We start from the raw sequence: 17,130 nt of genomic DNA on the forward strand, positions 1-17,130 counted from the left end.
ATCATTGTTGTAGCCTAGATCGCTTTATAAAATCTGGACTGTTGCTTTCCCTATGGCTAAGCAAACAAGTGGTAGCATATTCTTTTGCACGTCTCTATAACAAGGCCTATATCCTCACATACTCCCTCAATTTGAACCCTGCTTTCCACAGAAATGTATAGACAAAGGATTGCATGGTGACAGTAAATGTGTCTGTTAATCCAGTACACTGGGAAGTTGGGGGGGACGAGGTCAAATCATGACATCAGTGATTTTCAGGTCAATAGAAAGATGCCAGAGATTCCGAGTTGGATGACTTGAACGCATTGAAGTCGGAAGTCAGAGATTGCCAACTTCCGAGTTGTTTTGAATGCGCCACTAGAGATCTAGACTACCCACAACAAAGCAAAGGAAAGTGGGATACCTAGTCAGTTGTACAACTGAATGCATTCATCCCAACCCCTCTGAATCAGAGTGGTGCGGGGCCTCCTTAACCGAAATCCACATATTCGTCGCCCAGGGAACAATGGGTTGACAGCCTTGCTCGGGCAAAACGACAAAAAAAGGTTTGTCAGCTTTGGGATTCAATCTAGCAACCTTTTGGTTACTGGCCCAACACTAACCACTAGGCTACCAAGAATCCCTTGTGTTTGTATTGATGTGAGAAATAGGCTTATCTACACAATAATGGTGGCTACGATATCAACTAGCCTAATAATTTTTGAATCGAGGTGATAGGCCTATTTTAGGCCAACTGAAATTGATGAACTAAAACACACTTAAACTAACACGTAACACATGTAGACGTTTTTAAGGCGTTCATGGTAAGATCATTCATAATAACTTACACGTGACGTGAACGCGTCGGCAGTTTGACTCCTTAGAAACAAACTTGTCTCCACTGACAGTAATTCATGGCGTTATTTTATAGTGCTAGGAAGACGCTCGGTGACTTGGTGAGAGGTATCAGTAGCTTCAGGAGGCTTAATTCTGCCATGAATCACCCCCCATAGCAGCGCGGAGTGAGATTCCCAAAGTCTGGGGCGTCAGCCTTCTCGTCCTCTAATATCGCTCCAGTAGTTGTCACTTCACAAGCTCAGGTCATGCCCGACTCAGCATGCATCTGTAGTCTACTTGTGTGCTGCTATAGCAAGCATGACGGTGTACTTACATACGCGCACATGCTAAAAGGAAGGCGGTGGTTAGAATACTAAGTGTGTCATTGTAGCAATGTATGCATCAACCAAAAATCTGATCTCTTAAACGTTTCGTTCATTTTTGTTCTATTATCTATATAATAGGCCATCATTGATTTTGGTTCAGTAGGCCTGGTATATTCCCACATTCAAGGAGCTTTCCGTTTTGATTGGGTTATTTTGCCTAAAAACCTAAGACTAGCCAAAAGGGTGTTTAGCATCCACAGTGGCTCTGCAAGTGTGGGAAGGGTATTCTCCGCTGCTGACCGGCTTTGCAGGCACCACATAGATGCATGTTAAATTGTGATTTTGAAGAATGAATCCAGTTAGGAGCGGCAGTTGTTCCCCCTGTGAGCGCTGAGCGTTAGCATCGCTGTTTGAAAGGACATGGAAGGCTGGACCACAAGCATCGTTCCATGAGCGATGAGCGGGATTTCCAACCTCTCAACTTTGCTTACTTGCTCTTTCTCCCCACCCTCCTCATTCTGCCTTCCCCATTTCTCTCTCCCCTCACAGACAGTCGGGGGGGGGGTCTTCCATTAGGGATATCAAGAGGGAGAAGACTACACTTAAAAGCCTCCAGGCAGAAAGAGAGACGGTCTGCGTTCCAAAAGGCACCCTATTGCCACTACATAGTGCACTACATTTGAACAGGGCCCATAGGGCTCTGGTCAAAAGTAGTGCACTATGCAGTTAGGCAATAGGCTGTCATATGGGACGCAGACAGGGAGGATGTCCTCTTTCAATGTCTCCTTTCATCATATCGTAAATGTACTAGACTCAGTAATGACATTCAACCTCAACTCTACTGTTGATACCTGTGTTGTGATAGCAACATAACAGTCCAGCAGTATATTGTAGTAGTAGTAGGGCCTGTTTAACTACACAGGCAGGGGCTAACTTGAGCCCAGAGTTGTTTCTGACCAGATCACATTGTCAGGGAAAACCCCTGGCTCTGTGTATAAGTTCTAGGATCACCTAGGTACTAACTCACGATTACAAGACACAGTTAGAAACCTTTGGCGCTCTCACTCCCCTGAAGGTGTCTGCATACATAGGTTTGGTTTGCTCCTAGCAAAACTCGGCTATGCGAAGTAAATACTCCCTTGCATACTCCCTTACAATACCGTTGCTTGAAAAACTAGAAAAATATTACTGTTTGTCCCTCTTGAGACGCCATAGCAACAAGTACCCTTCCTCAAAATAGTCCGAATGAATCTAAGATAAGTCAAGAAATCTGTAATTCTTTTTGACGTTTTTGCCGAGGAAGTTTTAGATGTAACTAAGATGTTTGGTGCAGTATTTCTCAAATAAAATGTGCATGAAAACGAGTCGTCTGTTGTTGAATGACAACAAACACTTAATTGAAGAATCCCTGCTTTTGACCAATCACTGATGAAGGGGCATAAACTTTGGCTACCGAATTTCGACAAGCCTCAAGAAAAAATGTTGTGGTCTCAAACAGCTGGAAAAAACCCAGCTGAACCCTGCCGAACACCAAAATGAACAAACGCAAGAAAAATGTTGTGTAATATATCCGTGAACTCTTTTGACTGGGAAGCATACGGTAAGCTTTACTGTAGATGTGCTGGGTGCATGGAGTTGGATAGAGGGTAGACTTGCTACACAGCTTGTTATAGCATGGGCAGCGCCATCGAGGTCTTTCTCCATTTTAAATGGGTTAAAGGGACAATGTTCAGTTTTGGTAAACAGCAGATTGCCCCTTGGGGAGATTATCATAGCAAAGATAGGTGTTCTCTCCTCCATCTCTATGGCTGGGTGTCTGAGATGAGCCCTGACTTACTGTATGTGCGGCCGAGTCCTCTCCATCTCCTCCCGAAAAGGACCCGACAAGGGGCTGCCCTCGCTCAAGTGCGCTCATGAGCCGCCCTGTGTTTGTGTGTGTGCACTGAGCCCTCTTTTTTAGCAGACCCAGCACTGGAACTAGTCTCAGCAAATATAATTCATGCCATCTTTTTAAAAGTGTCTCCAACAGGCTTAAAAAAAAGGCAATCTTCAGGGACACCCCTGTGTTTGGACGTCATAGTTTGAATAGTCTTGCATCATGCCAGACTTCAAGGCTCTTGTAAACTCTTGTAAAAAAAGAAACAGCCCTTTTTCAGGACCCTGTTTATCAAAGATAATTCGTAAAAATCCAAATAACTTCACATATCTTCATTGTAAAGGGTTTAAACACTGTTTCCCATGCGAAGACACAGCTTGTGAAGATGACTAGCTCATAGTGAACTGGGCTGTCAATCTGCCAATTGGATCCCAGACATACAGTGCCCTGCGAAAGTATTCGGCCCCCTTGAACTTTGCGACCTTTTGCCACATTTCAGGCTTCAAACATAAATATATAAAACTGTATTTTTTTGTGAAGAATCAACAACAAGTGGGACACAATCATGAAGTGGAACGACATTTATTGGATATTTCAAACTTTTTTAACATATCAAAAACCGAAAAATTGGGCATGCAAAATTATTCAGCCCCCTGTAGTTAATACTTTGTAGCGCCACCTTTTGCTGCGATTACAGCTGTAAGTCGCTTGGGGTATGTCTCTATCAGTTTTGCACATCGAGAGACTGAAATTTTTTCCCATTCCTCCTTGCAAAACAGCTCGAGCTCAGTGAGGTTGGATGGAGAGCATTTGTGAACAGCAGTTTTCAGTTCTTTCCACTGATTCTCGATTGGATTCAGGTCTGGACTTTGACTTGGCCATTCTAACACCTGGATATGTTTATTTTTGAACCATTCCATTGTAGACTTTGCTTTATGTTTTGGATCATTGTCTTGTTGGAAGACAAATCTCCATCCCAGTCTCAGGTCTTTTGCAGACTCCATCAGGTTTTCTTCCAGAATGGTCCTGTATTTGGCTCCATCCATCTTCCCATCAATTTTAACCATCTTCCCTGTCCCTGCTGAAGAAAAGCAGGCCCAAACCATGATGCTGCCACCACCATGTTTGACAGTGGGGATGGTGTGTTCAGAGTGATGAGCTGTGTTGCTTTTACGCCAAACATAACATTTTGCATTGTTGACAAAAAGTTCAATTTTGGTTTCATCTGACCAGAGCACCTTCTTCCACATGTTTGGTTTGTCTCCCAGGTGGCTTGTGGCAAACTTTAAACGACACTTTTTATGGATATCTTTAAGAAATTGCTTTCTTCTTGCCACTCTTCCATAAAGGCCAGATTTGTGCAATATACGACTGATTGTTGTCCTATGGACAGAGTCTCCCACCTCAGCTGTAGATCTCTGTAGTTCATCCAGAGTGATCATGGGCCTCTTGGCTGCATCTCTGATCAGTCTTCTCCTTGTATGAGCTGAAAGTTTATAGGGATGGCCAGGTCTTGGTAGATTTTAAGTGGTCTGATACTCCTTCCATTTCAATATATCGCTTGCACAGTGCTCCTTGGGATGTTTAAAGCTTGGGAAATCTTTTTGTATCCAAATCCGGCTTTAAACTTCTTCACAGCAGTATCTCGGACCTGCCTGGTATGTTCCTTGTTCTTCATGATGCTCTCTGCACTTTTAACGGACCTCTGAGACTATCACAGTGCAGGTGCATTTATACGGAGACTTGATTACACACAGGTGGATTGTATTTATCATCATTAGTCATTTAGGTCAACATTGGATCATTCAGAGATCCTCACTGAACTTCTGGAGAGAGTTTGCTGCACTGAAAGTAAAGGGGCTGAATAATTTTGCACACCCAATTTTTCAGTTTTTGATATGTTAAAAAAGTTTGAAATATCCAATAAATGTCGTTCCACTTCATGATTGTGTCCCACTTCTTGTTGATTCTTCACAAAACAAATACAGTTTTATATCTTTATGTTTGAAGCCTGAAATGTGGCAAAAGGTCGCAAAGTTCAAGGGGGCCGAATACTTTCGCAAGGCACTGTATAGTATGATGAGCCCAAACTGATCTCAGATCTGCTGATAACTCTGTGTCCAGGGAAAGACAGAGGAACTGATTCAGAAAGAAAACTCATCATGTGGATATAACCTCTATAAGAGCATGTACATCGTCTCTTAGTATCTATGATGTTAACTACTGTACACAGTATCAAAAGTAAACTATGGATCAGTTTTAGAGTCGATGTACAGTATATGAACTCAAAAAGATTGTAAGTTCAACAAACTCAGAAAGGTCACGTGAAATTAACTGGACTCCAACATAACCAACCCATGGGAGACCAGGAGAACATTATAGTGGTCTGGATAGGGGTCAGAGGTCAAAGAGGCCCTGCTCTGATGGCTGGGCTCCCAGGGGTTGAGTGACCAATGCACAGCCCTGACATCTCCGCAGCTGGACAGCCTGCCACTCAACAACACATCCCACCGACGTCCACCATTTTGGTTTTTTTGTTCCCATTGTTGACATCACAGAGAGCTATTTTTCAAGAGGCCCGTTATGCAACCGCAGACCACAGGCTGAATCTTAATTGGCACCCTATTCCCTATTTAGTGAACTCTGGTCAAAAGTAGTGCACTAAATAGGGAGTAGGGTTCCATTAGGGACACTGCCCCTGGATCTTCTGGTCTAGCTGAGGTTTTCAGCTGCGTCTTTCCTGGTGTTTATGTGAAGTACGCTTTTGGAAAGTCTGGCATGCGTTCCTGACAAAGACGCTATGTCAAAAACAGTTAAGCCCTGGAGTGGGCCCTGTCTAACTTAATACCCATAACATCATGACACTTAGAAGTGCACGAAGTGGCGAAGTACTGTGCTTTTCTTATGCGGAACAATGAAAATATGTACACACACTGCTCTGTACATTGGTGTAATCATAGACAAGGGTTGCAAAATTCTGGTAACTTTCACAACATTTCTGGAAAACCTGGGTATTTTGGGAAAGTTGACGGAATTTTGCAACTCTTTCATAGCCTGTTCTGTACCTGGGAAGTAGCCGGTAATCTCCTGCGTACTCATCATATTTGTAATGGACCACGTGTAGTTGGGAGTTGTAGTACTCGCAGGCCTGGAATAGAGGAGAAGAAAGAGGAAGAGGAGGAAGTGGAGGGGAAAGAGGTTCTGTTAATGCCTAGTGCAGGTGAATAACAGACAGTTGATTCTGTCTGTATATATGACCGTGTGTATGAGAGTGTTTTATTTCATGTATTTATTTGACCTTTATTTTAACAGGGAGTCGCATTGAGACAATGGTCTCTTTTGCAACTACACAACAAATTACACCTAGGGAATATACCAGTCACATTCCTCAGCAAAGAGGTTCTCAATCAACAACAATAGAGATTTGTGTGTGTGTGTGTGCGCGTCTTGGCATGGGCAGTTGATGCTTAAAATCCCCTCTCTGTCACAACGTGGTTCTTATACAGCTCTACAGATGTCTATCAGAGAGTAGTCTCTCTCACACACACACACACACACACACACACACACTCTATCCATTGAAATAAGTAGATCCAAGGCACGGTAATGGTAATGTAAATGCAGTGTACAGCTTTGTTTTACATGAGTAGCTGTCCTCATACAACCAAGACGACCTGTGTGAAGCAAGCTAGGGCTGCAGAGTCTGCCTCCCTCAACAACATTAAGTGTGTGTCCCAAATGGCACCCGTTTCCCTATGGGCCCTTGTCAAAAGTAGTGCACTATGTAGGGAATAGGGCGCAATTTGGGACATGACATTAATGTTGAAGAGGGACGCAGACTCCGCAGCCCTAGCTTGCTTCACACAGGCCGTCTTGGAGCCCCACAAGCTTACAGAGTTACAAGATTGAATCCATGATTAGATGAATCAAACCATAAGAAGAATTGAATTAACATTCTGTCCCACGGGCTTGAGTTACAGACTTTCTTTCTCTCCCTCTCGCTCTCTTCTCTCTGTCTCTCACATGCACACAAAGCGCAGATACGCAAGCTCGGCTGCGCGCAAGCGCACTCCCTCTCACTCATTAACACACACAGAAGCTCACGCACGCATGCACTCTCACCCTGTCTCTCTCTATCTCTCTCCTCTCGGCAGTATGTTTTCTCTGTTGTTCTGTGGATTCTTATCTTCTTTCTGTCTGAGTGGCAGTATCATTATCTATCACTTAAACACAGCTCCACTGGCAGTCATCACATTCATTATTAAAGACACTCAAAACATATTTACTTCTACAAGGCAATAACACATGTCTGGGAGCACATACTTAAATAGCCATTCTCTTTCTTCCAGCTCTCTCTCTCTCTCTCTCTCTCTCTCTCTGTGTGTCTAGTCTCTCTCTAGTCTCTCACACGCACCCCATCATCAGTAAGCTGTGACGGTGTGGTGTCTGGTGTGTTTCCGTATGCAGCGAGGATATCTGTGAGACAATGTTTGGCTAATTTGAGCACTTCCTCCTAGCCAGCGTGTGCTGTAACTCTTTCACTTCAGCCTCACCATCAAACATGACTTGTCACACGATAAGAGCATGAAAACAGGCACACCCAAATGGCACCCAATTCTCTATAGTGCACTACTTTTGACCACGGCCCATAGGGTACCACCCCAAATGATTGCCCTATAAAAGGGAATGGCGTGCCATTTGGGTCACAGCCACAGTATAGGCTTATCAGATCCACATCTTCAACTGACAATCCAATAGGGGAAATGTATGCAAAAATTTCGCTGGTCGTCATCATTTGCATTTCTAGGGTTCCTCAAAAATAGATGAAATGGTTTCATGGTGCAAAAGGTCGCAGTCATTAGTGCCCTTAGTGTCTTTGCCAGCCTAACTAAGCTGAGTAGAGCAGAGTTCCTTCAAAACAACAGGATGCAGTGGACAAAATCCCTGCTCTCTCTCCTCCCTCCCTGCATGGTCAGCAGGCAGCCTCAGATGATTCCGCTCCATAGACGAGCTCATTGGAAGCAGCAGTCAGCAGTCCAGTCAGCTCAGCCACACAGCTCTGACAACATGGGCTGGGTCTCCCCCCCCACACACACTCCAGATGCTGTTGATTCCCAGAGAGAAACATGATCCAGCAGCAAGCTGCACGACTGTACTTCTCGTTCCCTCTGGTTCAGAGGAGGAGCAGTAACTCCAAGGCATGGGTTCAGAATACATGTTAGGAACTTTCTCGTATGTATTCCGTACATAGGGACTGAAGTGGGTCAAGGACCAGGAAGCGCTCTCTCTCTCTCTCTCTCTCTCTCTCTCTCTCTCTCTCTCTCTCTCTCTCTCTCTCTCTCTCTCTCTGTAGTCTTGCACTTTCACTAATAGAGCTAGCTGGGGAAACTCTCGTTCTCTCTCTCTCTCTCCCACCCACGCACACACACACACTCGCAGGCACACAGAATCACACACAGCTCCTGGAGGAACAGAACACATCTGTGCTCCTGATGTCACTGCCTTACGAGCTCATGATGTTGATGTAGACCTCTGTGTTGAGGATATGTTTAAAGTACACTAACAACTGCATGCAGTCCGGACCCTTACCCGGACAACCACCAGGCCAAGCTGCCTGCCTGCCAGACTGAATGTGGAGTCAGCCCTGCTCCATAGCCCTCCTCTGCACCCGAGCTCAATCACACAACTAAGCATGGCACTCTCTCTCTCTCTCTCTCTCTCTCTCTCTCTCTCACACACTCACCTGTCTGACCAGCAGACACTCGGCCTGGAGCTCGGCCCCCTGGGGCACGGTGGACTGCAGTGTCCGTCTCTCCAGAGGCACTGTGAACACCTGGGGGACAGAGGGGAAGGAGAAATCAGATGGGGAGGGACAGTTTGATGTCAGGTAAAAGCTAATCTCTTGTGAAAGACTGTCGGGCTGGAAGGGGTGTGGACTTGACATCTCAACCTCTTCCCCTAGAACAAAACTCTGTAGCTGTTGTTGACGCGAGAGCGGGTTTTGGATTACTGAGATTAGGTACTACACGCAGTCGTGGGATAAGATATATGTGCAAGTCTGAATATGTAAATGCTTGAGGGGACATATGAAATCTAAGGATACAGTCTTTACCACTATGATGTACTGTCAGATCACTGAGCCCTATTCCAGTGTGTCAGCACTTGACGAATAACATCCGACCGAGAGCTCCGGTGTCGTCATAATTCATTCATAAATATTGAGGTCAAAAATAGCAAATGGCTCAAATAAATCATCCATACCTAGAAGGAAAGATTGAAAGTTGGAGAAATACTGATCTCACTGATTATTACGCAGCTAGTGGCAACTCAATGCAATTCTGTCCCAAATAGCACCCTATTCCCAATGTAGTGCACTACTTTTGACCAGGGCCCATGGGACTCTAGTCAAAAGTAGTGCACTATACAGGGAATAGGGTGTCATTGAGAACAGGCCACTGAGAACAGCCAAGTTCCCGCCCTTTCTGATCAATGCTTGGTTCTGATTTACTGTGTCTGCAGTCAGCTGTTTAAAATGCAGCACACTCAGAGGAAGGACATTTAGTTTGGGGTTTTGGAAGCGAATTAGGTTTGTCCATTAGCAAGTGACTTGGAGTTTCAATTAGATTGAGCTATGGAGACCCAGCAAATGAAACAGGACTGTTTGGTTGCCGGGCCTGTGTGTGTGTGTGTGTGTGTGTGTGTGTGTGTATTTCACGGTAGCAGAGTCATGACTTTAAACATCAACTCGAGAGCCGAGTCATTTCCCGAAAACCAATTAAAATTAGTTAATATGAAGTGGCGGTCTTAAGGAGTCACATTAGCGCACTAATTAAGTCACTAATGAGCAACAGCCACAGGACATTGGGGAGCAGAAGCAATGGGGGGAATGTGGGGTTGAGAATGCAAAATGAGTGTGTGTGTCTGTCAGTCCTTCCGTCTTGTTGAAAAACATTGGTGTGGCTGGCATGAGCCAGACACAGACACAGTCCCACACACACCCACACCCCCATTCCCACACACACACAGCAAACGAAATAAGTGAAAGGAGGTCGTTTGTGGGTGACAATACAGACAGACTTGACAGAGACAGGATGGCATTCACACACACGTCTCAAACGCACACGCACATACAACACCCCCCCCCCCCCCCCCCCGCCCCCCTCCAAGCACAGACACAGACACGCTTGTACCCACCGTGAAATCGTTGTCGGGGAAGAGGAGCAGCTCTCGGAGGGGGTCTTCCTTCAGCTCATCTCCCAGGTCACAGATCACAGCCTCATAGTCCAGAGGGTCTATCAGCTTGGGTTTCTCCTGCTGGAACACACACACGCAGACAGACATTTGACTTATCCCATATGGCAGTGAAATAAATACTTGGGTACTACATGGGGAAACGCAGATGAGACAGTGGCGGAGGCAGGATTCAAATCCCGGTCCACGTGGAACACACTCGTTTTCAAAATTGCGAGGTCAGCCATACACTTGATGACTAACAGTCACACCATTGGGATATCCAACATAGTCAACTATTAGGTCACACAGAAAGTCTTCTACATCTAGGACTTACCCTGCTGTAACACACAGAGAGAGAGAAAGACAGACCGCCAGCGACACAAATGACTAGGCTAACACCAAGTGCAATTTGCCTCTACACTGTTCAATAATCATGACTCATAAACCTCTCTGAACTCTGAGAGAAGTCAGCCAGTCAACAAGTATTCTTCAAATCAAAGACGAGCCAAATGGTGTGGCTAGGCAAATTGTCTAAAACCTCAGAATATCTGTTCATCTATCCATTTCTCTTTTCTTTTTTTGTTCGTTTTTGAAACGGCATGAAAAACTAGCTACCACCTCACTTCCTGTGTTCACTCCGTCACAATTGGATCAGCTCCACAAACATCAAGGCTGCACCCAAAATGCGGCCCCGTTCCCTATAGACCCTGGCCAGAAGTGGTGCACTACATAGTGAAGAGAGTGCCATTTGGGACGCAGGCCCCAGTCTAGAGGGGCGGGGAAGAGAGAAGTAAAATAGAGGATGAAGTGGTTTACATGTCATGTGCCAAACCAAACTGAACCAGAAACATGTCGAGCTGTTCCCCTCTTTCCAACAAGGGAAACTGTTTTACTGACAGATGGAGACTATATCACATTAGCAGTGATCATAACAGCTCAGAAAACATATTTAAATGATAGGCTCAATGTCACCTATTATTTTTAGATTCTGGTACTTAATAGTATTTCGATGCAAAGGAGATTTGAGTTCTGAAAAGACAGTAGTCTGATATGTCACAAAGGCAGAAGTTTACAATACGTTTTAGGTTAAGGGTTAGGCTACACATCTGCACAGCACATGGTCTCAACAAGCCCATCCAGACAGAGCGTTTCACAGAAAGCGAAATGGACTGCACATGATGAGACGAGGCTATTTCCGTCCTCAAAGGAAAGCAGTATGTCTTATTCATCACTGCTAACACAAACTGTGGTCAGAGGGGTGGAAAACTGGAGACCTGTGTTCTCTGTTTACACGCCCATAGCGGGGGGTTCCGACCACTATCCCCTGTTCAGTAAGACCAGGGGTGTATTCATTAGTGCACACCGTAGCAAAACGTTTTGAAAAGGAAATAGGGTTTATTGGATTTCTTAAAAGGGCTTCTTAAGTTCAGCTAGGTCCCTCCGCGTTTCAGCCTGTTTGCTTCCATTTGGTTCCTAGTGAATACAACTCTGACAGAATGCACCGCTCACCCACAGGGGAAAGAGGTAGAAACCAAGCCGTCATTGAGGCATAAAACCACGACAAAGAATGTGACAAAAAACGAAAGACTGAAAAATACCCAGAATCATAATATTCCTTGTTGTGAGGAAGGATCTTGGTGTGACTCCACTGTAAAAAAATAAATAATAATAAATGTTTATACGAACTGTACCTGACTGGAAGAGAGAATGACGACTGAGGACAATTTAATTTCTCAACCTCACAGAAATGTCTACCAAGACAGTATATTTTGCCTGAGTGGCCTGTGGTCCAGCAGTTAGTGCCGAGTACCCGCCCCGGCACACATGTTTAGCCAAAACTATCCATCGGCATGGGTTCGAATCTGCCTCGCAATCTCTCCTACCTTGGTTCCAGTCAGTAGGGATCTTACCATAAAGATGAACCCGGGGGAGGGGCAAAGAAACACATGAACAACAGCCATTCATATTCAGCATTCATTCAAGCTGTTGCCAAATCACTTAATCACCCTACTGAGCAGGGCTGTGGATTTGGCTCATTCAGTTTTGACTTGTGACTTGACCAGGGGCACAGAGAGGTCAAATGGCACCCCTTAAGTTTTGGTTCCCCTTTAGTCTGGTCAAAAGTAGTGCAATGGTGAGGGAGTAGGGTGTCATTAAGACAGACAAAACTGCTTGGAAAATGACACAACAATGTGGAAGGAAATGGGCGCTGATGACAGTCGGCCGAAGCTAGCTTAGCGTCGTACAGTGGCGCCACCTTCCCTGACGCCTGACGTACTATCGGCTCAGTCACACAACAGCTTGGTACTGACTGAGACTTCAGAGTCAGCCGTGTTGCTGTCGGCGTCGTATCAAATCTCAGAGCAGCTTGATACACGCTACGTAACACCTACACGCTCGGGGTCTATGTTGCGCCAGACTACATCACACCCGATATAGTTAGGAATGTGCAGAGCATTTGTACAATCAGACCTACGTATAGAGGCGTACAAGTCCCTTGCTGACAACCTCATATCTCCAGTTGAAATGTTGTGAACAAAAAGATGCCCTTCCTGATTGTACATGGCCACTCCACTGGTTAAAAACTCAGATAGACATAGGGAGCAATACTGTTGGAGTCTCTGCCAGTTACAGATACCAACACACCGATCAGATAGTCAAACAGAGAGGCATTGGCTAACTAGTATTAGACAAAGGCTAGCAATGTCCAATTCCAAACTGTGCCGCATGTTGACGGACAGGTGCAGTGTCGAGTGAAGTTGCCCCATAGAGACTGATCTCGGGTCAGTTTCGTCTTTCACCCACTAATGATTAAGGTTAGGACTGGGGAAGGGGAAGCTGATCCTAGATCTGTACCTAAGGGGAACTTCACCCCGGATCGACAGGTGCAACAGAAAGGAACAGGAAGCCCAGGGCAATAAAAACACACAGGTACGGCACTGCACTAAAGAGGGAGATAGAAAGATAGAAATATAGATAGCTAGATAGAAAGAGGCCATACATACAACGCTCAGGCGGTTGAAATCGTTCCGCACACGCCTGTTCTTATCCCTGTTCTTCCTTCGGAACGTGATCTTACTCCTGAAACTCATCCTGATTCAAAACAGGAGACTACTGCACACGGATACCGGTGACACACACTGACACGAGAACACGGAGAGGACATGTGTTCCAGCAGGCAGAAGCAGAAGGTCCATTGAAGGGTGTGCGAGACCTGTTGGAGCGCGTGGTGGCCCAAGGAGGAAGTAGAGGCTTGATGTCACACAGTGACAGAGGTGCAGCAGGGGAAACTTACAACAAAAAAAGAAAGTCCAACCACCAAACCTCTCTCTCTCTCTCTCTCTCTCTCTCTCTCTCTCTCTCTCTCTCTCTCTCTCTCTCTCTCTCTCTCTCTCTCTCTCTCTCTCTCTCTCTCTCTCTCTCTCTCTCTCTCTCTCTCTCTCTCTCTCTCTCTCTCTCTCTCTCTCTCTCTCTCTCTCTCTCTCTCTCTCTCTCTCTCTCTCTCTCTCTCTCTCTCTCTCTGTTTCTCTCTGTAGACTGCTCTCTCGCTCTCTCTGTTCTTAATCTCACCACATTTTCGGGATGGATTCCCGCTGGGGCCGCCCATATGGAAAATGTACTGTATGCACACACTACGGTCAGTCACTTGGTATAAAAATGTCTGATAAATGGCATTAATTATATCATCATTATTATTATTAATATTATTAGATACATTAGCCATAGTACCATTACAGGGCTGGCTATACTTAGTTGTGCTTGGTACTGCTTGGTAATACTGACACTGCGTACACAATAAAGTGACCACATCCCCTCGCTACGTCACACAACTGAATTCTTGCAAACTGCCACCATCACACACTCTCGGTTTTTGTCTCCATGGTTGTAATCAATGCCCAACCCTCTCACTCTCTTTTCACAAACATGCGCGCACACACACACACACACACACACACACGCACACACACACACAACCTACAGTTGAAATCGGAAGTTTACATACACCAAGGGTGGAGTCATGAAAACTCGTAAAAATCCAGAAAATGATGTCATGGCTTTAGAAGCTTCTGATGGGCTAATTGACATAATTTGAGTCAATTGGTGTACCTGTGGATGTATTTCAAGGCCTGCCTTCAAACTCAGTGCCTCTTTGCTTGACATCATGGGAAAATCAAAAGAAATCAGCCAAGACCTCAGAAAAAAAAATTGTAGACCTCCACAAGTCTGGTTCATCCTTGGGAGCAATTTCCAAACACCTGAAGGTACCACGTTCTTCTGTACAAACAATAGCACACAAGTATAAACACCATGGGACCACGCAGCCGTCATACCGCTCAGGAAGGAGATGCGCTCTGTCTCCTAGAGATTAACGTATTTTGGTGTGAAAAGTGCAAATCAATCCCAGAACAACAGATTCTGGAGGAAACAGGTACAAAAGTATCTATATCCACAGTAAAACAAGTCCTATATTGACATAACCTGAAAGGCCGCTCAGCAAGGAAGAAGCCACTGCTCCAAAACCGCCATAAAAAGCCAGACTACGGTTTGCAACTGCACATGGGGACGAAGATCATATTTTTTGGAGAAATGTCCTCTGGTCTGATGAAACAAAAATAGAACTGTTTGGCCATAATGACCATTATTATGCTTGGAGGAAAAAGGGGGAGGCTTGCAAGCAGAAGAACACCAGCAGCATCATGTTGTGGGGGTGCTTTTCTGCAGGAGGGACTGGTGCACTTCACAAAATAGATGGCATCATGAGGAACAAAAATTATGTGGATATATTGAAGCAACATCTCAAGATATCAGTCAGGAAGTTAAAGCTTGGTCGCAAATGGGTCTTCCAAATGGACAACGACCCCAAGCATACTTTCAAAGTTGTGGCAAATTGGCTTAAGGAAAACAAAGTCAAGGTATTGGAGTGGCCATCACAAAACCCTGACCTCGATCCTATAGAAAATTTGTGGGCAGAACTGAAAAAGCATGTGCGAACATGGAGGCTTACAAAACTGACTCAGTTACACCAGCTCTGTCAGGAGGAATGGGACAAAATTCACCCCACTTATTGTGGGAAGCTTGTGGAAGGCTACCCAAACGTTTGACCCAAGTTAAACGAGGCAATGCTACCAAATACTAATTGAGTGTATGAAACTTCTTACCCACTGGGAATGTGATGAAAGAAATAAAAGCTGAAATAAATAATTCTCTCTACTAGTATTCTGACAAACCCCCCCCCCCCCCCCCCCACACACTTCCCTTGATGGAATTTCAATGCAGAACAGAGAGCTGTCAGCTGCCAGACAGTTTGAGGAACTGACCCTGTGACGTCACACCATCTGATTCCGTGTCCCAAATGGCACCCTATTCCCTACATAGGGCATTAATGTACTTTTGACCAGGGCTCATAGGGCTGTGTCAAAATTAGTGCACTATATAGGGAATAGGATGCCATTTAGGAATCAACCTGTCTGAGTGCTGTTAGCCTGATTACATTAGCTACTGTTACGTCTTTTTATGTTATTGATCATTTAAAAAGAGGTGAAAATGCAATCGATTTTTACTCTCTCCATCCAATGGTGGTCAATGCAACACCAGGGAAGAGTACCGAGAGTTTAAAGCGGAAATGCAGCATGACTTTGACACGCAAACCAACACATGAGAAGAATGATACAGACAGGGGTCACAGGAAGAGTCATTGACAGACACTGATAGAGAGAGAGGAGACAAGGGTTGCATCCCAAATTAGTACCCTATTCCAATGGCCAAATTAAGAAATCATAGGCCCCGGGGCAGTTTTCAGCTGTGCATAATTGCAAAATTATTTTTTTGTTTTGAATTTTACCCCTTTTTCGTGGTATCCAAATATTTTAGTATTTCTGATCTCAACTCCCGTACGGGCTCGGGAGAGACAAAGGTTGAAAGTCATGCGTCCAATACACAACCCAACCAAGCCGCACTGCTTCTTAACACAGCACACATCCAAGCCAGCCGCAAGGAAGCCAGCCGCAACACCGTGCACCTGGCAACCTTGGTTAGCGCGCCCGGCCCGCCACAGGAGTCGCTGGTGCGCGATGAAACAAGGATATCCCTCCCGGGCAAACCCTCCCTAACTCGGACAACGCTAGGACCTCCCGGTCGCGGCCGGTACACCAGAGCCTGGACGAGAACCCAGGGTCTCTGGTGGCACAGCTGGTGCTGCAGTACAGCGCCCTTAACCACTGCGCCACCCGGGAGGCCCGCAAAGGGGTTTTCTAATGATCAATTAGCCTTTTAGAAGTATAAACTTGGATTAACTAACACAAAGTGTCATTGGAACACAGGAGTGATGGTTGCTGATAATGGGCCCATGTAGATATTATTATTATTTTTTGTTATCTGCCGTTTCCAGCTACAATAGTCATTTACAACATGAACAATGTCTACTCTGTATTTCTGATCAATTTGATGTTATTTTAATGGACAAAAAATGTGCTTTTCTTTTGAAAACAAGGACATTTCTAAGTGAACCCAAACTTTTGAACGGTAGTGTATACAGTGGCTTGCGAAAGTATTCACCCCCCTTGGCATCTTTCCTATTTTGTTGCCTTACAACCTAGAATTAAATGGATGGATTTTGGATTTTTTTCGTGGTTTGTTTCATTTGATTTTCAAGTCTCTTGGGGTATGTCTCTATAAGCTTGGCACATCTAGCCATTGGGAGTTTTGCCCATTCTTCAAGGCAAAACTGCTCCAGCTCCTTCAAGTTGGATGGGTTCGGCTGGTGTACAGCAATCTTTATGTCATTCCACAGATTCTTGTTTGATTGAGGTCTGGGCTTTGACTAGGCCATTCCAATACATTTAAATTATTCTCCTTAAACCACTTAAGTGTTGCTTTAGC

The 17,130-nt window shown here is 45.0% G+C and overlaps 1 protein-coding gene across 2 annotated transcripts in view; it reads right to left on the reverse strand.

The window, feature by feature from the left end:
- Positions 1-17,130, reverse strand: part of LOC139386167 (dedicator of cytokinesis protein 10-like) — a 122,298-nt gene that overhangs the window by 85,793 nt on the left and 19,375 nt on the right. For both annotated transcript variants that reach the window (XM_071131627.1, XM_071131626.1), the window contains exons 2-4: positions 10,213-10,332; positions 8,762-8,851; positions 6,084-6,166 (exon numbers count right to left, since the gene is read on the reverse strand). In XM_071131627.1, coding sequence (XP_070987728.1) covers positions 6,084-6,166; positions 8,762-8,851; positions 10,213-10,332 — 293 coding nt within the window. The remainder of the gene's footprint in view (positions 1-6,083; positions 6,167-8,761; positions 8,852-10,212; positions 10,333-17,130) is intronic.

This window comes from Oncorhynchus clarkii, chromosome 27 (genome assembly GCF_045791955.1).
Source record: "Oncorhynchus clarkii lewisi isolate Uvic-CL-2024 chromosome 27, UVic_Ocla_1.0, whole genome shotgun sequence".
In the NCBI taxonomy this organism is placed as follows: Eukaryota; Metazoa; Chordata; class Actinopteri; order Salmoniformes; family Salmonidae; genus Oncorhynchus; species Oncorhynchus clarkii.